This window comes from Strigops habroptila, chromosome Z (genome assembly GCF_004027225.2).
Source record: "Strigops habroptila isolate Jane chromosome Z, bStrHab1.2.pri, whole genome shotgun sequence".
NCBI lineage: Eukaryota > Metazoa > Chordata > Aves > Psittaciformes > Psittacidae > Strigops > Strigops habroptila.
The window spans coordinates 73,005,895-73,031,783 of record NC_044302.2 but is presented as its reverse complement, the minus strand read 5'-3'; the positions used below and the strand labels follow the sequence as shown (position 1 = coordinate 73,031,783).

The following is a 25,889-nucleotide window of genomic DNA, read 5'->3' as shown; positions in this document are numbered from 1 at the left end:
TTCTTAGGCATCTTAGATAGGGTTTGAATGGTCTTTGTGCTGTTTGATATTAACTTCATAAACACACATATTATTGAAGGAAATAAAGATGTCACTACTGAGTCACTGAGTCTTTAATATGTCAAATATATCACTGTTCCAGATAACTGATGCAGTGTAGACTTAAAGAGTTACTAGGGAGGAATAGAATAAAGTATGCATGTCTTTCATAACAATATAGGGAATATTAAAAAAAAAAAAAAGAAGAGAAATCAGTAGTTACATTGTGATAAGAATATCAGAGGTTTTTAAAGACATGCTACAACTACCTGGTTAGATGTCTCCTGAATAGGGACTGGAGTTAGTTTTCCATATAGCATTCGCATGGAAAGACTGTTACTTGCTGCCAGAGATTAAAAGCAATACAGAGGTGATTTTTTACGACTACTATTACTAAAAAATCATGGGATATCATCCTCTGTGTTTTCAAAAGTCATTTGTGAAAATTAATTTCTGAAAAATGGTTTTAACCAGCAGCCAGCAACAGGGAAAAATCCTTTTCAAAACTCAAAGTAATAAGCAAAGTTTTACACATCACGGAATCACAGAATGGTTTGGGTTGGAAGGGACCTTAAAGATCATCATCTTGTAAAATGTCCCTCTATAGATTTTCTGTAGGCCCCTTTAGGTACTGGAAGGCTGCTATCAGATCTCCTGGAGCCTTCTCTTCTCCAGGCTAAACAAGCCCGACTCTCTCAGCCTCTCTCCATAGGAGAGGTGCTCCAGCCTTGGACCATCTTCATGGCCTCCTCTGGACTTCCTCGAGCAGGTCCACATCCTTCTTGTATTGGGGGCCCCAGCGCTGGACGCAGCACTGCAGGTGGGGTCTCATGAGAGCAGAGCAGAGAGGCAGGATCACCCCCTTTGACCTGCCGGTCACGGGCCTCTTGATGCAGGCCAGCATATGGTTGGCTTTCTGGGTTGCAAGATTTCACATTTGGTTTAACATCCAAAAAATTCTCCCCAAAATAACAAAGCACTACTTTGTGTAGCCAGACAGAACTCCTTTACAGTAGACTTTAATGGTCTTTGCAATGATTTCTGAATCACTTACTGAATACCTGACTTACTCATATAGGTGACTAAAGTGATCTACTTTTACTTCCCTTCTGTCTACCGAAAGAGAAACTTGATCTTGTCTCAGCCCGGATTTGACCCTGAACAAACCACAGTGTGTTTCTGGGGGAACTGTAAATTTACTTTTTTTTCTGAAACAATCAGGACCAGTTTATAACCACTTGGAAACTGCCAACCTGCTTCCACTGCACAGAGCTCTCACAGTAGCCAAGTAGAAACTCCCCTTCCTAATTGGGGAAAGGAGAGCAGGAAATTTGGTCCAAGACTACTTTTTTTCAACTTTGCACTGAAAAGTAAAGCATGTGCCATCATTTAGACAACATCAATCCTTATGGTTGCTTTCAATATGCTTCCAAAATGGAAGTGGAACATTAAAGCTGAAAACTTTTTGTTTGGTTTTGTGGTGTTGTTTTTTTGTTTGGTTGGTTGTTAGTTTATTTTTAATTTAGAGGACATAGTTTTCTTTGAACAATTTCTAAACACAATTTATTGGGTTGGTGATCTGTTAACTGGCTGAGTTCTAATCATTTTTATTGAGCTGCAATAGTTTGGAACATACCCAGCTGTTATGCAGTTGACACAGCCAGGAGATCAGGCTTTCACCTTATTACAGTTGCAGTTTTGGCTGGACAGAGGAGAAAACTATAAGCTCCCTGTAGCAAGTTGCTCTCTCCAACAGTGTCCTGTACAGTGCTGCACCTTCTGACAATGTTAACTCTACACCCACTCCCTCTTGATTGCCTTTGTATTTCTAGGCAAATCCAGAAAATCTGGGGTTATGTCTCTGTTCTCTGCTTTAAACAGCCCTATTATTCTGGTGTGATCTCACATTTTGGTTTGGCTCCGCACTTTATGCTGTGTGCTAGTGCTTTTGCAGCTCCTCAGTCCACTGTCAATGAGGAAAACATTCTATTGTAATACAGGATTCTGTAACCCAACATATTGCACCGTAAGTTAGTCCAGCTAGCTATCAATGACAATCAAATAAACATGATTTAAAAACACTTTTAAGTAAGACATAACTTTTGCAAAGCACAATTTTGAAAAATCAGATGTTTTGCCCAAAAGTCATTTAATTTTGATCAAAATAACAAACCCCTACATTTTTTACCTACCTATGGTACAACATGTTTCTCTCCAATGATTATTCTGTTGTAAGTTATCTTATTTTTTTTTAAAGGAAGGGAATCTTCTCCCTTAACAAAAATATTCTGGCCGGCACAAAATGAAATCTTCATCCACCCTTTTGTTCAGCCACCAAATTTACACTTGTCAAGGTCTGGCTCATACCCTGCACAGCAACGATCCCACAGCAGGTTTCTATCCCCCTGGTCTCTCAGGAGAGTAGACTGCACGTGCCAGTAGACTTCTTTAATTTTATATCCTTCTTTTCAGTCATTAATAAGCACCTAAAATCCTTTTCATGCTCAAGCTTTAGGAACACAGGAACTGCTTTTTCAGATAAAACCAGTGAACCAGCCAGCCTAAAGAAGGGATAGCAGGAAGAAAGAACAGCCCCTCTGACTAGCATCATGTGCTCTTCGGTGAGAATAAGAAAGGAGAATTTAAGTGGAATTTAAAGTGAAATTGAAGGAAGGAAGCTGTGAGTGGCTGCCTCAATATAGAGATTCCCTGGAGACAGAGATATATAACTTTAAAATCTCTCCCAGCATCTTCTGTGGCTGTGTTGTATTAGAGAACTGAACTTCTTGCAAATTCAAAGAAAAGGAAAAGAGTGCCTTTGGAAAAGTGTAGAAACAGGCTAGAGAAAAATTGGTTTTGAAAGGAGGTGGTTGTGAGGTGGGTATTGGTCTCTTTTTCCAAGTAACAAGAGATAAGACAAGAGGAAATGCCTTGAGTTTTGCCAGAAGAGGTTTAGATTAGATATTAGGAAAAATTTCTTCACCGAAGGGTTGTCAAGCACTGGAACAGGCAGCCCAGGGAAGAGTTCACCCACCATCCCTGGAGGTATTTAAAAGACATGTAGATGTGACACTTAGGGACCTGGTCTAGTGGTGGACTTTGCAGTGTTAGGTTTATAATTTGACTCAATGACTTAAAAGTTCTTTGATTTGAAAGTCCTTTCCAACCTAAATGATTATATGATTCTATGGCTTGGGTTCAAGGTTAGACTTGCTGCCATTTCCGCTTTTCAGAATTTGTCGTTTATATGTACACCACTTGTTACCTTTCTCCAGTTGGACATTGAGCTGTTGACCGCAATTCTCTGCATGTGGCCACCCAGCTAATTCTTTATCCACCAGGTGTCCATCCATCAAGTTTATGTCTCTCCAGAGAATATAACCACATACTCAAATACGCAAAAAGAAGCACTGTTGCAGAACTTTTACTTCTGTGGTAATGCTAAACTGAAGAGTTCAGCCTTACTCCTTCTTGCCAGCTTTATACAATCTATAGAACTCCCTGTGAAGCTGAGATGTCTCCTGCTTTAGAGACATGCTACTAGCTGTGGTTCACAGGAAGGTAAAAAATCATCTGGAACACCAAGTCCAAATGAAGAATTCTTTTCTGGTCTCACATCAGTTAATAGACTACTACTTCTTGTACAAAAGCAAGCCCTACAAAGCAAAATATATGTGTTGTGGAATTCAATAAATAATAACAAAAAAAAAAAAAAAAATTTAAACACTTGACACCATCAATTTTGGGGCACTGAGCTGCACATGTTACCTAAGCCATATAAACCCAATTTTTTTTTAATCTGGGTTTTAATTAAATTGTTTTTTCACCTTCCTTGAATGCCCTTCTATTACAAAAATATGTGAAAAGGAAGCAAACTACATATTCCCTTTTATACATATGCTTCTGGGTACCATTATCATTTGGTACTTTCATTTCATAGTTGCAGTATTTCGTATTAGGGGAGCACTGAAAGTTAGCATGAAAGAGCTGGAACAAACAAAATGTAAATATGCGTTTTTATTACACATGTTCTCTCATTTGATAAATGAAGTGGCTTCTTGGATCCAAACTCTATACCTGACTCACACTCTGCGTACATTGAGTTTTGTACACAGAACAAAAGCAGTGTAAGATGTGTCCCATGTTTGGTTCAATTTTCTCACATTAATAAGGCTTAATTAAGTCCACGGTCTCCCTCTCATCACCTAGGGCGAAAATGATGCAAAACAAGCCCTCTAATTATTTGTCTACCCCATGGTACCTGGAAATGCTTATTTCCTTTGGCTCCTGTCACTCACAAACCTGAATCTTCTGTCCAAAACGGAAAGGTTATATGACTGGCACCCACACTTGCCAAAGCAGCCAGAAGCTTGATTCAGCTTCAGTCCTGCAAATGCAGGCTATCACAGAGGTGTGTGACAGTCAGCCAGACTGGAATGACTATCTCTGGAATGACTCTAGACACACACAGTGCACCAGGAACTGCACAGCATGGGCTGAGGGGGAACAAATTCCCAGCTTGCACCCCTAAATTTTGCAGTCGTCTCAACGAGATTGGGATAAACAGGATGATTCACACCTTTCAAAGACTTGTATACTGAAGTGTTGGCTTGTTCAGTTCGCGTTTTCACAGCTATCATCAGACCCATGAGGTGGTGTAAATGACAGCGTACTCACAGGGCCCCTAGGTGAGTGGACTGTATTAGACTCAAGATGCAGATTCTGCAATAGCTTTTCTTTTAAATATTTCCCTTAATTTGTACTATATGCCCTGTAATCCAGCCAACACTGTTGTAATACCTTTTTCTTTTTATGAAGATTCTGGCACCATTCTTTTCAATCCAAAGTAGCTCCATATACGGGAGTTAGCAATTAAAGCCTTTTTAGAGTAAGTGTATACTGTTAACTTATGAGAAAGGAGTGTATCACACTAGATTTTTATTGTTCTTCTGTAGAGTGCTGTAGTATCCTGAGGTCTGTAACACACTCAAGGACTTAATGAGTTAAGTTGTACTATAAACATGTCTGCTCTGGTCCTACACCAGCCTCAAAAATGGGCTAATGAGAAGATCGCTGTCTTTCATCATGAAATTTATACCTGTAATAACTATTGATCTGTCCCTGCCTGTGACCTCGTGCTCTGGCAATTGCTGGGTATGGACGTTGGACAGTCCATGCACTGGAGAGAAAACTATATTGAGAAGTAAAGCCTCTGGGTCAGGAAAGAGGGCATGGGCAGCCTCCATGTTTACACAGAGGGCCAGAGCCCTGGCAGAGGAAAAAGGTCAGGACTGTGGGGCCAGGAGTGAGGGGGAAGGACTTAACAACTAGATGAGCTTCAGTGATCATGAAACAACAAGTTTCATCTCAGACTGGTGAACAAAAAGCTCGACAACTTCCAGTGGCTCCAGAACTGGCTGAATTCACATGTGCAGTCTGAAACCAATTTCACCTGTTGTCAGTCCTCTGAGCCATCATGCTCTTCCATCTTCGTGGTACAAGGCAGAGTGAGTACTGCTTTCCTCCAAAGAAATTATGCTCATTTATCAGTAATTGAAATCTAGTGAATGTTCTTTTCAGGTTTATAATTGGACACTTTGTGCTCTCCAAATTACTGGCATTTCTGTCACTCAAGGAAATTAAGTACTTTGAAATACGGTAATGAAATACAGCAATTTATCATTTAGAGCACTGAAAAATAGGGAGATTGGGAGATTATCGAAATAATGTTTAAGTATCCATATACATATAGTAAGAATTCAGTATTTTGTGTGCTGATGTATTTTCCTGACTTATCCACTGAAAAACTATCTGCTTAGTTGTCTTCAATTTCGCAATCTGGTAGATTCCTGGTTCAACGAACTAAGTGGAAATTTACAATACCATACACTATATAAATAATTCGAATGTTTTGAATTTAGGGAATGTTATTTTATTTTTAGGGATTGTCATTTATTTTTGATGAAATAATTTAGGGAATGTCAAACATAAAAATTAAACCACTTCCAGCATTCTGCTTTCACATCACTAAAATACCTACAATCATGGAAACAGCAAAGGTCAAGGGGTTGGTACGTACCCAGCTTGGTAGGTACCTGACTAAAATAAATCCTGACTATAAATGAAGCTCTCAAACCCCATGAATTAAAAACTCCTTCTTGTCTGTCAGTCTTACTAAGATGACAAAAAATAAAAGCACCAAGTGCCTGAAGAAATACTTAGCATTGAAAGAGTATCGACAGAATACGACTCTCCTACCACAAGAAAACAGAAACATGAATGGGCCTCCATTCTATAAGGTATGGCTAGGCTCCTCTGGAGTTACGTATCCCACCTGGTATGACTTGCCATGCTCAAGCCATTGGTGGAGATCTAGAGGGGATTAGAGAGTCCCTGAAATAGAGCCCTTGAAATAAATTAAAGTCCCTGAAATAGAGATGGATGGAAAGCCCAGGCTGGGATAACAGAGTCCCTTTCACCTCTCCTTCCCCTGGTAAACCCATTCCCAGAGCAACTGTTACCTGGGGGCTGCCACCAGTGACTTTCTTCACACCAACAATTCAGTTTCCACCCATCCTGTCAGCTCTGAAGGCAGTCCCACCCTAGGCTCAGTGTGGGAAAAGTAGGGGCTGGTCTTACCTCTCTGAGTCTGCAGCTGAGAGCAGAGGATGGAGAGCAGTACCCTGTACATTATGTCCTGGGGAAAGGTGGCTGCTGAGGTGGGAGAAGGACACTGCCCCAGCTGCTGGTGCACTTCCATTTGTCTGTGTGCTGGGGAACATGGCTGCTGAAAGCAAAAGGAGAGAAATAACCCTCATCAGGAGGCGACAGCACTGATAACGGACCAAATATTAATGGGTAACACGTCCCCTAAAACTGTAGTGCCGACTATTAGCAACTAACTGGTCTTTCTCAAGTATTGTTTTCTGTCCGAAGGGAAAAAAAAAAATCAACAACCACCCAAACAAAAAAAAAAGCCCAAAACAACCAAAAAAACCCACAACAAACCCCCAAAAACCCACCAAAAACCCCAAACAAACAAAAAATCCCACAAGCAAAACCCCCCCATATTAAGAATAACTAAATAATCTTTGCTGCGTCCAAATGACATTTTCATAAAACCAGGCATGATATAGCTGTACTCCTTGTCTTGGGAATTCTGTCTGAATAAGCCTTCAAATCTTCTACAGCTTCCTGCTGTAGAAGAGGTGTGAAATACTTCCTAAGATACATATTTTTAACGCTAGTGAACAGAACACACAATTTCTTAAATAGCAAAATCCTTCCTACATTTTCCCCTCAGCTGTAAAAATCCTACGTTTCTTGAATAGGTTAACCAAAACATTGCTGTTATTGCCCCCAGTCTTTCCAGTAATGCATATAAAAATTTCAAACCAGCATTAACAGTTTTGTAATTTTCTATGAGGTTGCTTCTGTATACATTCCTAGTAAGGAAAGGTTCTGGATGATTAAAGAAAAAGCAATACAGGATTCCCTCCAAATGTCCTAATTAGTTGACCATAAGTTCTGTAACCTTATTTTCAGAAGTTCTTTAAATCAGATAGTCAGAAGGTAGGATACTCATTACCAAATCCCTCTGAAAATCCAGTTAGTCAATTATTTTTACTGACATCTCAGTCAGGTAGCTTATGTTGATGTTGAATGACAGCTAAATACATGTTCTTAAATATTTTATGAACCCTGAAAACAAATTAGATAGGGTCTACAACATGAAAATGATCTCCCACTGTTGGTTTGTCACATCTTCCACTCTCTTTATAAAAAAAGTATAAGTTAACCCTAGTTTACAGAACAAAATTGTACCTATAAAACTTACGTTATGTTAGTGAATATGTTGGAGCTAATGACTCAAATTTAGCAATAAAATCCTATTATTTAAATCAGTTCCTCAAAGGCCATTGTCATTGGTAGCAGATCTTCCTAGGCTAAAATGCCTGCACAGATGCTGTAGTCCTAGCAAAACAAACACTATAGGAGTAACCCCACCACAGATCCATTTTCAGGAAAAGGGCCACAATTTTGAATGCCTTTTTCACAGGTCACAATTTTGAATGTTGCTACCACCTCATCTCCCAAGTCCCCAGCCTATTTCTGGAAAGCATCTATTCATCCTCACTAGCCAGCCTGCATTAGATATTCACCAGGCTAAGAGTTAAGGAAAGGCTCAAGAGTTTAGTTATTCTGTAGTCTCATTTTTAAGAGCAGGCTCATTTTAAATTGTGAAGCAGACCTGTCCACCTGGACATCTTTCTGCTGGTGGAGATGACAGATTGTTGCAAGATGACAGATAGGAAACCAATTCGTGAATAAAAACATCTAATATAGGCACTGCAGAGATAATATCAAAGTTTAGGGTAAGTTAGTATAAGCCACACGAGTAGGCAAAGCTGCAGGAGGGGAGGCTGCCCTACCACATAGCCAGGAGGAACAACAACAAAGTCTGCAGCTGCCCTTGGTACTAGCCTCTACTGTTTGCTAATTCCTATATGGACCAGAGCCTCCTAATCACAACCCAAGTAACAACAGACATATGACAGTAGAAGGCATCTCAAACCTTAAAAGAAGTACAGAGGATGCGCACCCCGTAGGGAGATGAGATACCACTTAAGCCAGCAGAGCAACTTGCTAAGAAAGGGCTGAGGAAGAACCCATCCTAAGACAGGGGCAGGTACCTTTTGTTGTGTTTTCACTTTGTTCATGCACCCCAAAAATCAGTCTCTCAACACTCATCTTTCAGAACAGCATCAAGACAAATGCAGAGAGGAAAACAAAGGAGTGACCTTTTGAATTTATTACTTTATGCTTATGTGCATGGTGGAAGAGAATACTGAAAACAACCAAATGCACATGCTGGCAGAAGAAACAGAGAGAATATTTCACAAATCGGTACACTGCAAAAGAAAACCTTGATTATGTAAATTAAAAAAGAGACTGTTTAAATTATTCTTTGCAAATAACAGGTTAGCTTGCATTTTTCCATGAGAAAAATATTAATATGCATAAGAAAATACATTGATTTAGTTTCCCAGTACTGTGATCTTCGAGTTTAAAATAAATTTCTACAAGGCTGTGGCCTTGGCAGGGGGGTTTGACTAGATGACCTCTAGATGTCCCTTCCAACCCTAATGATTCTGTAATTCTGTGATCAAGAGTAAAAAAGCTGGACTATGGCTGGGTTTCCAACAGAAGATAGCCAGAGCTATTCTTCCCTGTCATAGCTGTTCTCTGCCACATCCATGAAAAGCATTTCATGCATGTATTTTCTAAGTTGTGCTTACATGTTTCTAGCTGGTCCAGGCTGCAGTGGTAGCACAGGTTCACACAGCACTTCCCAAGACCTGGTGACTCTGTCCCTGGGAAAAGGTTACCTGTAGCCGGGCATAGGCAACCATCTGTCCTTTCTCTGAACTAGAGCAACCTAAAGCCCACTGCAATGTTCACCAACATAGCACTATCTGCTACTGCAGTACCTTTTAGCTAGGTTTCCCAGTAATTTCTCTTCTTCTTTTCTGATAAGAAACAGTACACAGTTTAAAGTAAGAGCTAACTCTGGCAGATAGGATATTTAAGCAAGAAAAAACGCACATATTAGATGCAAAAATATGTTCTTGTACATAGGGTATGTTAAAATGATCACAGCATGACAAAAGAATGTACATGGGCTCCCACGGTGCCTTGTAATGAAGCCTCCAAAAGCAGCACCATGAATGATGGTGTATGAGACCACATAACGCCTGCAGGCAATGCAACACATCTTTTGTCAGTGCAGCTTCTTGCTGCATAGAGGTACTGTGCTGACAAAAGCACCTCCGTGGGCACCCAGCAAAGTGCAATCACAATACTGGCAGCTGTTTCCCAATGGAAATGCCACTATTAAAATATTTAATGTAGACTTGGCATTGGTCCAAGCTACTACATGAATCTTGCAAATATTAGTTGAAGGGAAACATTGTGAGCAATTGGAAGTCTTCAGACTAATGGCAGTCAAAAATACTGTCATTGACAGGTCATTTCCCCAATAGAGCTAACCTTAAGAGACTGACAGAAAACTTTGGACACTATTTTAAGAAACTGCTAAATAACTTGACCACTTTTTCATGGGAGCTGTGTGTGTGGCAAGCTTTTCTAGTGATTTAGCTGTCACATGTGAGCTGCTTGCTTGAAGTGCTGGCAGGAAATAAGGAATGTCTTTTCAGTGCGTCATGCCATTAAACACCTGATTTGAACTGTATAAAACTGAGCAAATGTTCATGGCAACCAGCATGCTCACCGGCTCAAATATACCACCACCAGGTGGGTCCACACAGAAAGATGCAGAATTGAGTTTAAGTTTTACTTAACAGAAGGGCTTCCTACAACAAGGGTCTTCTCTCTACCAATATAAGATTAACTAATACACTCAAAGTAATTTTTAAAAGATTCAGATATTCTGGGAAAAACCCCCAAACCAACAAGCAAAAAACAAAACAAAACAAGGAATCATTGATGCTGTTCCCTTGTGTCCCTTAAAAAGCCCTACCTATACCATGATTTGCAAGATGGCTATAACCTGTTAGGCCTGAATGTGGACCTTGGATTGGGTTACACCCACAAAGTTTCAGCCAGAGAGACAGAGGAGCCATGTTTTCATTTCTGGGGTCTCATCACAAATCAATTTATCAACACATAAGAATTTTCCATAAGAGTATCTATGCAAAGGCTTCTCTAGGAGAAGCTAAATTTACATGCACTTTCATAATGCATAGGAACAAATTAGGTGGTTGGAAGAGAAAAAGCTGATTCTATGAATAAGGTTCCTTTAAAAAAAGAAGACAGAAAAGTAGCATTTTAAATGTTACAGAATCCAAAGCCAAAGTACAGATTTACTTTTTTTTTAAATGGAGCCAGACCTGTAATTTCACAGAACGTTTTTTCAAGGCAGAAGAATCCCCCTCCCCTTTGCAAATTACCAACAATAGTATAATTTACTATCTTGGATTTATTACTGTCAAATCAGCACACCATCAACCTATTTCTACCCCCAAAATACTTCCCCTCTTACCATTGCCAGCATGAATTTGGAGCAGGGCTGACAGTTCTTTCCATTGTCATTTCCATAGAGTAAGAAAGTGTGAAGGTTTCATTTTGTAGCTCAGTCAGTTAAAATTACAAAAATTACATTGCAAGAGTGGTGGGCTTTGGTTTTGGTTTGGGTGGTTTTGGGGTTTTTTTTGTTTTGTTTTGCTGTTTGGGGTTGTTTTGGTTTTGGGTTTGGGGTGGGGTTTTTTTTGTTTTTGGGGGTTTTTTAATTACTATATTTAACCTTCCATTTCCATAAGGAATATTTATGCAGTCCTTGTGAGCAAGTTTTACTAGCACACAGAAGGAAAAAGCTGAAATGATTTTTGCTTTTGAGAACATCACCTCCATATATTCTCCCCTCTCACCTTCCCTAGGGAGCCCATACTTCCGTACAGGATTTTGGGGACAGGAATATGTGGGCATGTGCTGTTTTGAGCTATAAGTGGTAAACCCAGCCACTGTAAAACATGCTATCTGTGTTGCTCTGATCCTACTCAGCTTCTCCGTAAGACTCCAGTGTGTATGGAACTTAAGAACCCATCATGCATTAAGAAGCAGAGCGGAAGTCAAAATTACATTATGTACTTAATAAGCCTGTCTCCAAAGTTGTTCCTGCCATGGCATCTTTACGTCACATCTCTGCCTTTCAAGACATTCTTCTCTTTCAGTGGACTGCAGTTTCTGAAGTCTGTGTCATTATGAAGAAAGGAACTAAATGGTGCAGTTGCCTTGTTGCTTACGTTTGTACCAATTCACCAGTAAAAGTTCTCTTCTTCACAATGTGAGCCCAACCATTACACCAATATTTGGAGAACCATTAAGATGTCTCAAAATGGAAATTATATACTCAGAAATAAAACTGGTGCATAAAAGGACAAGTCTGAAGGGAAATAAACTAACCTCCTTGAAACAGGTAAGATAATAATATTAACACTTTTCAGCCCTCTGTAATGTGTGTATGGTCCTACCTGGTAATACACCACATTTAGTGTGAGTTCTGGATATGTATGCCATGCTTACATTCAGCCCAAAGGTGATGACAGAGATCCTCTTAATTGTTGGTTACCCTACATCACCTTCTCTTTTGCCTTCATTCTCTATGTATCAAATACAACTCCCTTTTTCACTGCAATGGCCATAAATATCTCAGTTCTTCCTCCTCGTTCTTTTTTTCTTTCAGTAATGAGTGATAACTACTTCCCAAGGCTGTCAGCTTTAACAAACAGACTGCTTTTTCCTCAGACATCTCCCACACTGCCCATGGTGCCTAATGGTTAGGGAGCTCACCCACTAGAACAATTGCTTTAATGAAGTTCTTTCATTTTTCCTGTATGAGTCATCTATTCTCTACCTGGCTGTTGTATCTACCTACTGCCCTAACATTATCTTAGATATAAACTTCTTTGGAAATTAATTTTTTCTTATTATGTGTGTAGAGCACCTAGCTCAGTACAGTTTCATTGGAACAAAAAAACATACACAAGGAAAAGTGTTACTTAAGTAAAGCACATCTTAACTCATAGGCATTACGTAGTAGCTAGGTCAAAGTTCATAGTACTGGAGCATAAGACATGATTTAAATAACACTTAGAATTGCAAAACCTTCTCTAACTTCTTTGATGGAATTTTTAATTTCCAGCTTGCAAAGAAAATGATGCACTTGACAAGCCTTAGTAATATCATTTGTTTGCTCTGAAGCAGAGCAGAGTGTGACATTCAGTAACTATTTATAAATGAATGACACATTCTGGTTTGTTCTTGAATATGAAATGTTCATGTTTTAACCAAACAGCACAGTAAAAATAAATTTCTTTTATACTGCAGTATTTGTGATTCTTTCAGCCTTAGGGATTCTAGATTGCACTATACAAAGTAAGTTGATATCATTTCACAGAAGAAAAAGCATCATTCATATGTTCTTATTATGAATTAATTGCTCACATCTTCATTCTATGAACTAAATAAACCCCAAAGCTCATGTATTTTTAAAAATTAAAACCTAAATGCTACCAGAAGTTTTACACTTCAGTAGAAACAGATTTTGAATTTCTATTTTACAAAATATCATTATGCACAGCCCTAGAAGGGTATGCATGCTTGCTAAATTTTAGACCTAAAATGTAAATGTAGTTTTGTGTTGGTTTTAAATAAAGAATCTGTCATGTTATCTCACTGTATTAGTAAGATTATACTCAGTTCAGATTTCTTTTATACCGTCACAAAGGCTAAAAGGTACAAAAAACCCCTATGCAGTCTTAACTTTAAGTAATAGATATGTAATCAAAAATCATTGTTGTATTCAATTTAAATATATCTGGGTTTGCAAATTCTGTACTTCTACAGTACAGAGAAATGCTGATCATTGCAGCCATCGTACTTCGTTAAGTGGAAATTAACTAGCATCTAAATGTCTGCTTTTGTCATACATTTTTCTAATAGTTTGCTTTCAAACATTTATTCTGTAGATCTCTTAGGAAATCAGAACACATACCTTTGCTTTAAATGTGTGCAAATGATAAGAAAAGTAACCTTCAAGTGAGAAAAGTTTGATTAGTGGCATTGGAAGAATGGAAATCTGTTCCTGTTTCTACTTAAAAAGTACCACAGGCACATTTCAGCTAATATGTTGGTTTTAACAGTCTCCAGCAAAAGTTACATATTTTATTTTTCAGAAAAGTCTCAAAGTTCATATTTAGGAAAAATGCTGTTTTCAGAGAAGTTGGAAGAGTAGCTTCTCTAAGGCAGGACACATAAGCTTTCATATATTTTGCTTTTGTCTTCTTTTGGGGCATGAATAATTTTCATGTTGCCATTTCAATAAAATAATTCCCTCCCTGTTGGAGTTATCTCACTTATTCACATAATATATTATTATGTAGCAGCCTTGATGAGTAGTTAATGAAACAAATCATTTCAACTGTGTTGGGTGGTTGTCAAAATGAAGTGACATGAATTCATCTATACCTGACATAATACCCACAGTAACTGAAGTGAACCCACACAAGTGAATAAAACTACAAGAAATTTGCCAGATTACAGATAACTGTGAACACACATAAGGAAAAGCAGTTTATTAATTACCAAGAAATTAATGCTGATACAAGTATGTTGATCAATACTATAAAAATTGCTGAACTATAGGAAGCAGTGCCAAGTAAGAAAAAAAAATAAGCCAATATAAATATCAAAGAATGTCCATAGTTAGTAGTGCTGTAATTGAAAGACGAAGCATGATGCTTTGATGAAAGACAAAAAATAATGCCACAGTCTCAGAAGCTGTCTATGGGACATAATGACTGCAGACACTTGCCAGCTAAGGGCTGGCTGGAGGCAATAGTTTTACTCGGCCTAGGATCCTGACAATTCATAGGGCAGCAGTTTGTTTGAGCTGTCTGGACTGGTTTGGACTGACTAAGCATCTGCAGTTTGACACTTAATCGTAGTCTGAAAACTACACTGGTGAAAGAGCTGAGTGCTCAACAGATTCTAGTGGAAATCTCTGAGAATGTCCTCAACTTCTGAAAACCTGGTCTTAGCTCATCGGACACACTGTCCCCACGTAGCTTCAATCCTGTTGGGCAGAGAAGTGATTTAGAGCAGCCCAGTGAAGAAGGATTTGGGAGTGTTGGTTGACGAGAAACTGAACATGGCCAAGCAATGTGCACTCGCAGCCCAGAAAGCCAACCGTATACTGAGCTGCATCAAAAGAAGCGTGACCAGCAGGTCGAAGGAGGTGATCTTGCCCCTCTACTCTGCTCTCGTGAGACCTCACTTGGAGTATTGTGTGCAGTTCTGGTGTCCTCGACATAAGAAGGACATGGAGCTGTTGGAGCAAGTCCAGAGGAGGCCACAAAGATGAAAAGGGAGCTGGAGCACCTCCCATATGAAGACAGGCTGAGAAGCTTGGGGCTGTTCAGCCTGGACAAGAGAAGGCTGCGTGGAGACCTCACAGCAGCCTTCCAGTATCTGAAGGGGGCCCACAAGGGTGCTGGAGAGGGACTCTTTATTACGGGCTGTAGCGATAGGACAAGGGGTAACGGGTTTAAACTTACACAGGTGAAGTTCAGGTTGGATGTAAGGAAGAAGTTCTTTACTGTGAGGGTCATGAGGCACCGGAATAGGTTGCCCAAGAGAGTTGTGAATGCTCCATCCCTGGCAGTGTTCAAGGCCAGGTTGGACGGAGTCTTGGGTGACATGGTTTAGTGCGAGGTGTCCCTGACCATGGCAGGGGGGTTGGAACTGGATGATCTTAAGGTCCTTTCCAGCGCTAACTATTCTATGATTCTATGATCATCACCAACTAATGTGTAGCTCTCAACAGTCTTGTGAAAACGTATCACAGAATTGATAGTTTTAAAAACCTCCCAGTAAAATAAAGCCACTTATTGATGCGGCCACTTCACATAATGTCATTTTCAGCACTGCACATAACATTCAGATAATTCTTTCTCTTCCTACATCTGTTTCTCAATTGAAACTTGAACTACTAGAAGATGCATTCTGCCTGAAAATTAAAAACAGATGTTTTTACAACTACTAAAATATTGCATTAAAAATGGCAACATCCTTCCCATCACTGTCTTCAGCTTTGAGATATTATCACTCATAACTTATTAAATGTTTCAAATTTAGCTGAAAAGTAAACAATTGTACATTTTGCCAGGTATTACAGTGTTAAGTATTTTAACACGAAAATCTCAGATACTTAATTGAAACAAAAAAAATGGGTTATCATCTTTATAGTACAAAAGTGTTTATTGGCATATTTATAGCTATAATATGAGAGCTCATAATGCAACATTGAAGTTCATTAATGCAGATCTATTGGAAAACTGGTATGCGATACATGAATAAGGAAAAGAAAAAATACTCGTTTGATTTTTCAATTAAGCTTAATGAATTCAAGATGTCTACAAGGAATTGTAGAAGTGAACTGCTAGCACAAGTCAAATGCCTACAGACCAAAAATACTGTTTTTCATTCCAGTAGGTCTTTTAATGGATAAAATATGATTTGTCCTGCCTTCCTTGAAAAAAAACCCAGTTAAGAATCTGTTCAAAATCTATCTTTTCATGTTATATTGCAGATTCTATCCTTCTAATGAGATAGATAGGGATTTTAGAGTACATCCTACTCTGCAAAGCCATCCCTAATCTTCAGTGAGCAATAATACAGTAGGCTGTTTATTTGTCTTTTTCTATACCTGGGTAAATATTGTGAGCATGCCCTGGGGAGTGTCCCATAGTATTATCTGCAGCATCATGTGGCGATGGGGCTGGCTGGAGGGGTTGGACTGCAAGACAGTCATTCAGGATGTCCAGGCCAACCTCTGAGCTTGGTCGCAACTGAAACACAGGAGATAAAACAGGAGACAAAAAAAAAAAAAAAAAAAAAAAAAAAGGAAAATAAATCACACAGATCCTTAAGACACTGAAAAATTAGAATGAAGAAATGGTGAGGGGTTGAAGAAAGAAACGGAGCACAAGCAAAATTCTTCTCTTTTAAATCCTGGTTAAGATCCTTCCATTACAGCAGGCATTTTTTGAATCTGAAGAAGGAAACTTACAGATACTTAACAATACTGTACTCAGAACAATGGCTACTTGTACTGATAAGATCTTATTCTGGTTTTACTGTTATCACTAGTAACATGGCTTTTTCATGACATTAAGTGCATGTGAAATTAAATGCCAGATATATCCAGGTTCAAATCTTATCAGTTACATTATTAATGAGCATTATGTGACTTTAAATTTCTATGGAATCTAATATGAAAAAAATTCTGACCTATAAAAAAATCAGAATTCTATCACACAGAATACAAATCTACAGAGGTTGCCTGTGTGACATTGTTTGCGCTCTTTTTTTTTCTTTTGAGAGTAAGAAACTGATAAATTTTCTATGATCAGGTAGCACTAATATGGATGAACAGTGAGCAGAACAAGAAGATGAGAGCTAAGTATTAGTTACAAGTATTAAATAACAGCAACCATCTATTTTACACATTTTTCTATTTTGCACTGTTCAGGTTTGTTTTGCATTTGCAAATCCTTTGGTACTGAAAACAGATCTATCATGACAACCTGTGCTGACATAAATTTTCTGGCTTGTCCAATAGTTAAGGCTTATAAAAACAAACAAAACCCAGGATCAACAACAGAAAACCAAAACCAGTGAAACAAATACTGGGAGACAGCTGTGATCTCATTTTTGAATCACAGAATCATAGAATGAACTAGGTTGAAAAAGACCTTTAAGATCACCAAGTCCAACCAGTACCCCCGTACTGCCAAGACCATCACTAAACTGTATCACTGAGGGACTCATCTACAAATTTTCTGAACACTTCCAGGGACGGTGATTCTACCACTTCCCTGGTAGAATGCCTGTTCCAATGCCTCATCACCCTCTTGGTGAAGAAATTTTTCCTAATATCCAATCTAAACTTTCCCCGGCACAGCTTGAGGCTGTTTCCTTTTGTCGTATCGCTTGTTACTTGGGAGAAGAGACCAACCCCACCTCACTACAACCTTCTTTCAGGTAGTTGTAGAGAGTGATAACATCCCTCCTGAGCCTTCTCTTCTCCAGACTAAACAGCCCCAGCTCCCTCAATTGTTTCCTGTAAGACTTATTCTCCAGTCCCTTCATCAGCTTTGCTGCCATTTTCTGCACCTGCTCCAGCACTTCAATGTCATTTTTGTAGTGAGGGGCCCAGAACTGAACGCAGTATTCTAGATGCAGCCTCACAAGTGAAGATAGTTCTTACTCCATGCATTGGTTATTATTGATTCATATTTACCACCACAAGAGCTAGAAATATAGATTTTATAAATTTATATACACACACATGTATTGTGTATTATGTAATTTTAGAATTACAGTATATGTATTTAACATACATACAATGAAATGTCCTGAGCAAGATACAGCACTGATTTGTGCAACGGTATTGCACTCATTTGTGCAACAGCAGACACACACTGCTAATTCAAATTGCTACTAAAAATAGTACCACAGGCCTTTTATAAACCGCCACCAGATAATAGGTACTGTGAATAACTTTACTTTCCTTTACTGCAGGGAATGTATGCTTGTGGCTCTTTAAAAGTAATTACTGCTGCACCATTGGAAAAGGTAAGGAGCAAGGGGTAAAGGAACTCTACTGCTTAGCAGAGCACAACCAGAAATGGGTAAGCTTCTTTTAGTACAACCAGCTGTTAAATCACAGCTGCTTCCCAAACTAGACATGACTTCTGGAAAACTCTGTTCCCTACCATTACCATTTTCTCTTGAGAGAGACAGTAGCCATGCTTGGGTTGCTGGGTCCTTACTTCCCTACCATCTAAAGTTCATTATCTGTGCAATGTTTTTCCAGATCTTTCCTCTGTACCATTAACAGGGCTGGCATAAGCTGTGGCTTTTTTGGAACAAAGAGAATGCAAAAAAGCAGACTCTAGTTCAAATATGGATAATCAAGGCATTGTTTTCTTCCTGTAAAGACATTCGGGGTAAAATACCTGCTCTACCCAACAAAGTATTTTTTCATATTTTATAGAAAACTCTGAATGGAAAGTTTTAATTGAAACCAATGCTTTGCATTTTGTCAAGAGCAGAGAAATCTGAGTTATTATTTTTCTTTAGTATGTGAAGAAACACAAAACAGACAATGAAAAGACAGATGCAAGCCAACCATTCACTGCATCTGTAAAATTTTATCTTCAGTTAAAAATGCTATATGGGAGAAATAACAATTGAACGGATTTAACGGCTGCAGTCTGTTTCTTGCTTTGCTCTAAAGGCAATGCATTTCTTTTCCAGTCTAGACAGTAGACTTATCCACCAGCTGTAAAAGACATGCAACACACTCTGACTTTTGTATAAATCATAGCCCAGCACAAACCTCCCAGCATCCTTGCTACAATATCTTGATTCCCCCATGATCACCTTGCTTCCTTCATGATCACTCAGCTAAGCACCAGTACCATCACGCTAAGACTGAAAACGTGGCAGTCTATTTTTGAGAACTGTAAGGTTGGAAAGGTATCCTGCTGAATGATGAAATCACAGTTTTGCCATGCTGATCACAGACATTTTCTCTGTGCTGTAATGTAGCTTATATTTATGGCTGATCAAGGTGAGTGTGAAAAATCAATTGCTCAGCTCACTTATAACTTCCCTGTATGAAATATTTGTTCTATATAATAGATAAAGTTGTGGGAGGTAATTAGCCGAATAATGAGTGCTATGCATTCTAGACCCTTCACCAGCTTTGTTGCCCTTCTCTGGACCTTCTCCAACAACTCAGTATCTCTTTTGTAGTAAGCGGCCCAGAACTGAATCCAGGATTCAAGGTGCTGCCTCATCGGTGCAAGTACAGGGGGATGATCACTGCCCTGGCCCTGCTGGCCACACTATTGCTGGTAAAGGCCAGGATGCTGTTGGCTTCTTGGCTGCCTGGGCACAAGCTGGCTCATGTTCAGCTCCGTCAATCAGCACTCCCAGCTCCTTTTCCACCGAGCAGCTTTCCAGCCGCTCTTCCCCAAGCCTGTAGCATTGCATGGGGTTGTTGTGGTCCAAGCGCAGGACCCGGCCACAGCCCATTGATCCAGCCTGTCCAGATCCCTCTGCAGAGACTTCCTATCCTTCAGCAGATAAACACTCATGCCCAACTTGATGTCATCTGCAAATTTACAGAGGGTGCACTCAATCCCCTTGTCCCTATCACTGATAAAGATATTAAACAGAAGTCTCTGCAATACTGAGCCCTGGGGCACACCACTAGTGGCCAGCTGCCAACTGGATTTACTCCATTCAGCACCACTCTTTGGGCCTTGCCATCCAGCCAGTTTTATACCCAATGAAGAGTACACACATCCAAGCCATGAGCAGCCAGTTTCTCCAGGAGAATGCTGTGGGAAATATCAAAGGCTTTTTTAAAGTCTAGACAGACACAGCCTTCCCCTCATGCACTTAGCATGTCACCTTGTCATAGAAGGAGATCAGGTTAGTCAAGCAGGACCTGCCTTTCATAAACCCATGCTGGCTGAGCCTGATCATCTGGTTGTCCTGTGTGTGCCACATGATGGCACTCAGGATGATCTGCTCTATTATCTTCCCCAGTGCCAAGGTCAGACTGACAGGCCTATAGTTGCCCAGATCCTCCTTCCAGCCCTTCTTACAAATGGGCATGATATCTGCTAACCTCCACTCAACTGGGACTTTCAAGGACTGCTGATAAATGATGGAAAGTGGCTTGGTGAGCACTTCTGCCACATCCCTCAGTACCCTTTGGTGGATTCCATCCGGCCCCATAGACTTGTATGTGTGTAAGTGGTGTCACAGGTAGCTGTCCATTTCCCCTTGGATTATGGGGTCTTCGTTTTGCCCCCTGTCTTCCAGCTCAGGTGGCTGGGTACCTGGAGAACGATTGGTCTTACTTTTAAAGACTGAGGCAAAGGCATTAAGTAGCTCAGCCTTTTCCTCATCCTTTGTCACTATGCTTCACCCACATCCAATAAAGGATGGAGATTCTCACTAGCCCTCCTTTTGTTGCTAATGTATTTATAGAAACATTTTTATGGTCTTTTACTGCAGTAGCCAAATTAAATTTAACTGGACTTTGGCCCTTCTCATTTTCTCCCTGCCTAATCTTACAATATTCTTGTAGGCGTCTTGAGTCGGCTGCCCCCTTCTTCCAAAGTAATAAAAGAGTAATAAACTCTTTTTTTTCCCCTAAGTTCCAGCCAAAGCTCTCTGTTCAGCCAGGCCAGTCTTCTTAGCTGCCAGCTCATCTTTTGGCACATGGGGATGGCCTGCTCCTGAACCTTTAAGGTTTCCTGCTTGAAGAATGCCCAGCCTTCCTGGACTCCTTTGCCCTTCAGGGCTGCCTCCCAATGGACTCTGTCAATCAGGCCCCTAAAGAACAAAGGGTTCCTGCTTGCTCAAGCCCACTTTCATGCATATGCTGTGGCAGGGAAGTGAAGACACGCAAATGGAGAAAATAATAGTGTTTGGTATCAAAAATGAGCCTGAAGAATGTAAAACACTTTGGGCACACACTGACAGCTGTTTACAGAGTTTTGAGACAATATGGATTTTTTTAATTTTTTTTTTTTTTTTTTAACATATAAATGTAACGTGGGTGACTTATTCCTTCTGGCACACTTTTCAACACATCACACTGCCAAAGCTCACAGGAGTACAAACTCAGGGCAGAAACCAAGCGCAGGGAGGAGTCATGGTGTGAAATAGCAGATGCTGATATCAGACTGTACCAACAATCTCCTGATTATAACAACCGCATAGCATCCTAAAAAACCTAGAGAGGGTTTTGTTGTTTCCTGCTCTACATTCACCCTGGCAAAGCATATCCCTGATGATGAAGCTTCCTTTTAAGAAACGCCTGATGCAGCAGCTGGATGGGCGGTGGGATTCAGCAACAGTCAGTCCTCCATCGCTTTCAGGGTCTGTTTTCCTGTTTCTCACTGACCACACTCAAAAGAACTGGTCATTCGTAGTCTCAAAAGTTTTCCAACAAATTGTATGATTAAATTCCTTAAACACTGCAGCCATTCCTAATCCCTTTTTGCCAACATCCCTTTCAGGAAAAATTGCTGCACACCATGGTGCCTGATTTATATTTCATTTTGAAAACAGGAAGTAAAGGGATTAAAGTTGAGGATTAAAACACTTGCTCTTTACTGCATTTTTTCTGCAGAATAGTTTCTTAGTTGCCATGGGCACTGCTCACTGACCCTTAGCCCCTGAATGCACTTCTTTTTGCATTAGTGACATCTCTTAAATGGACTCCATAGAGAACAAATGAGGGAAAATATCCTTATGTTCAACTGCTCTCAAAGCAAGAAAATAGGTTTGCTTCCCTTTCAATCCATTCTCTCTTTTGCTATTTTAACAGTGAAATCTTAACGAAGAGTTTTAATAAGGGCAAGTGAAACCTGAAAGACGCAGAAGCAAACGGCACATAATGCAGGATCTGGCAGTTTACTCCCCATGAGGCAGGTGTTCATAAACAGAGCAATTTCTCCAGATTAATATAGTCACATAATGGACAACGTCACTAGTAACTGGATTAGTGCCCGAATAACCTGCTGAAATACCAATGGTGTAATGCTGTAACCCTCCTCAGATTCCTCTTTCCCTAGCAATTATACATTCTGAGTTAAAAAAAATAAAAATAAGTTAATTTATTTCCTGTGAGAAACACATCAATCATTGTGTTTCTGGATTCTCAAATACTGAGAAATGAAAGGATAAAATGGAAATAAGTGTTGTGAAATTAAATAAACCAACGATACTAGCTAAAGAAAATCACCAGACATTGTTTTCTATTCATGTTCTCCACTAAATCTAAATGGTGGTGTAAAATCTTGTTTATTTCAAAATCTATACAGAAACTGGTAGCTTCATCAATTGTGCAGTAAAATCAACATGTGGTCACAATAAAAAAGCCTGCTTCTACTGTAAAACAACGTAAATAATGAACAATCAAGAAATGAGCAGCCATATAAGAAGCAAGAGCTCTGTATTATTTTGCTGAGGGAATAATACATTTGCTGACATGACTCACATACAAAGGTAGACAATCTCTCAAAGCTTTACAGAAAACTCCACGTTAAACTGTAATGAAAACACTTGTATGCCTTATTTTCAGAGAAATACTGTTCAATAGGGGATATCATGTCTTTAAGTACTTGCGGGGTTTTTTTTCCCATTTCTCTTAATGTTTTCATTGTAAGATGGACAGTTTTATATACATTATACATAACAGGGCTCTTAGACAGTGGTGAACTGTCACAAAAGGGATATAAAATGACTAGGATTCAGAAGAATTCAGTTACTGAGATCTGCCTCTGAATGTAAAGATTTTAGATCCCCTTTTTGCCAACACAGGGATTGCACACTGACAGAAGAGCAGTACCTTCAGGATCATTACTAGCTGTGCAAGGTGGCTTCTGTAAAGCCCCCTCAGTTCAGATGGGAACCATGATGAAGGTCAGCAGAGGCCACTCTGCAATGCAATTCCAGGAATTGCTTTGGCCAGATGATCTATATCCTTATTTCATTATTTCTAACATGCTCCAAACCTAGTGTGGACTGCTGTGCTCTACTAGGCTCTACTACAATCCAAAGTAGGACTGCCTGTCTTTTATTCCTACTCAGCACACCTGAAAAGATTCCTTCAGATATCATAGGAACAAATCCTGGAAGAGTCCATCTTCACTGGGAGAATGTTTTGACAATTCCACAAAAGCCACTGTTCAGCCATCATTTTACAATTGATCAGTCTGTGTCAAAAGCAAAATTATTAGGCAGAAATGAACCAAGCTGGAAGTCTGCGCACATATCCCTTATCTCCTGAGGTCTCACCATGCCCTTCATTTCTTAGTGATTTCGTAGATGTGCCATATACACTACAGTTCAAAAACCTCTACCAGCTGTAGATAGCTTTCAGAAATGTCCTTTGCACTGCCCCTCCCAAAGCTATGGCTCCATGCTACTTGCTTTCTGGCAGAGACAGTACAAAAATTCTGTCCTAGAAAAAGACAGGTTAAAAGACACAAGCACAATTGTGTTAGATCAAGACTAAGTAAAAATCAAACAAATAAATAAGGAGCAAAATATAATTAAGACTAAACACTGCATGCTTTAGCTGATCTATGCCTCTCTGTAGGGTGTTGAAAAATCCAGTAGAGACCTAGGAGGTGTTAAGCTATCTTGTCATCTGAATCCATGCATGGTTTCCTCCAGACCCATTTGATTCAGCTAAGATGATGGAAGTTTCCAGAAGATAGACAGCTTTCAGAGGCAATTGTCAAGTAAGCATTCAATGTATAAAAGCTCGTCTGTATAATGCATCTGATCCATAACTAATTTACTCAACAAGATCAAAGACATAGTCTGGGCGCTGTTAAAACCACCAAAGAATCAAAGATAGGTCAGCTGACAGATGATACTAGTTGGTATAAACTGTCTGCCAGTTCAAGGCCCAGACCAAGACTTTTACATTCCCTTCAGCTAGTCTTGTTTATCTGAATTCCTGAAAAGGAATTATCTTTTCCTTTTTTCCACAAGGATGGAGCTAAGCAGTTGTGCCCTAATCCATTGCACTTTCCTTTAATTAAATGGAAACACTCATTTCGTTGTTTTATTTTTTGGCTTTTGGGTTTTTGGTTTGGTTTTTTTCAAGATACTCTGTCTTAAATAACTATTATACATTACAACAGTTGTTTGCTAGTATAATCATGGACAAAATTAAAACCTTACCTAAAAGCACAGCCAATGCATTGTTCAGATGACAAGGTAGATATTACTAAACTGATCTTGTCCTTGCCAAACAGCTGTACAAAATCAAAGTACTCTTTTGTCCTTTTTCTTTCTTATCTCCTATCTGTTTGAAAATGCACTTTAAAAAAGGCATTAGACATTGCAGATGTTCATGACAAGATCTACACAAAGCCAGTGGAGGCTCCATTCCATTCACAGTGGGACTTGTGCTATAATACATAAATATTTTCTTTAGATTTACAAATACAGATTTCTTCATGCAGACTCCTGCAGAAATAGCAAATGGTTTTCATGGTATACTTACATGAAAAAGATAATGTTTTATACTTGTACAAGGCTGTGTGCTAGCTTGTGCAACAAATCAATCTTTATGAAGAGCATAATGCCAGTATTTGTCTTGTATATTGGCTTCGAATCACTGAGTATGCAATAGTGCAGACTCTGGATTTTGTTAAAGATGTATTATATAATTTTGTTTTCACTAACTTTAATAAAAAGACTTACAAACTAGAATTATGGATTAATATTTTCAAAACCGGTATCATCAATTCACAGATGAAAGAAATTTGCTGTTTACTGAAAACACAAAGTGTAACAAACTGAAAATAAGCTTATTTGTGTCAAGTAGTGCATTTTTTGACTAGTCAGAGACCCTACAGGATGATTCAAGGAACAAAATTACTGAGCCCTGTTGAAGATACCAGAACAAAGCTCTCAACTGTAGCCTTCCTTATTAAAGCTGCCTATATGTTCCAATAGAATTTCTAATGGACAATTTAATGGAACTCTTCATAGGGAAAAAATGAAGGAAAGAAATAGGGTGAAAGATGAGAGAATACAGGAGCATCTGGAGTGGAAGAAAGTCCTGGGATTGGTTTTATCATGGCATATGCACCTCAACCACCTACATATGTTCAGTTCAGGTTGCATATCCTGAAGACCCAAAGCTGCAAAGGTATAGGATATACCTTTAGGTATAGGATATAGCTGCAAAGGATAGAAGAAGGAAGAAAACTGAAAGAGAAAAGGATTATAAAAGTTGAACAAGAGAAGGAAAAAAGCAGGTGAACGCATAAATTAAGGGTAGGCAGCATGAAGGTTATTTTAAAGTATCAATTTAGAAGCAGATGCTTATTCTAGACGAGGCCCAAGACTCATCCACAGTGCTTAGAGTTATGTACACTGTGTCCATTAGCGGCTGGCATTTCAGGAGAAAGAGTGAGAAACTGCCAATAAGCAGTACAAAATAACCACGCTTTTCCCTGATCTATTTAGCTTGATGCTGACTTCTGTTCTGAAGCATGACCTTCAAGCACCAATATCCCTTGCAAAACTCACCTTTACTTTTTAACTCTGTCTCATTACCCACAGAAATACCCGGTTCCCTCTGAATCCTGCGTGGCTCTTACCTTCCATTATATGTTGTGGTATTTAATACCACATGGTAACTGTTCAACTTACTT

General features: G+C 39.3%; 1 protein-coding gene across 2 annotated transcripts in view; it reads right to left on the bottom strand.

Moving 5' to 3' along the window:
- GLIS3 (GLIS family zinc finger 3) overlaps positions 1-25,889 on the bottom strand; it is a 114,982-nt gene that overhangs the window by 14,256 nt on the left and 74,837 nt on the right. The window contains exons 5-6 of one of the 2 annotated variants that reach the window (XM_030470358.1): positions 16,325-16,466; positions 6,679-6,823 (exon numbers count right to left, since the gene is read on the bottom strand). In XM_030470358.1, the coding sequence (XP_030326218.1) occupies positions 6,679-6,823; positions 16,325-16,466 (287 nt within the window). Of the gene's footprint in view, positions 1-6,678; positions 6,827-16,324; positions 16,467-25,889 lie in introns of both variants that reach the window. The other variant, XM_030470359.1, reaches the window with a different exon arrangement.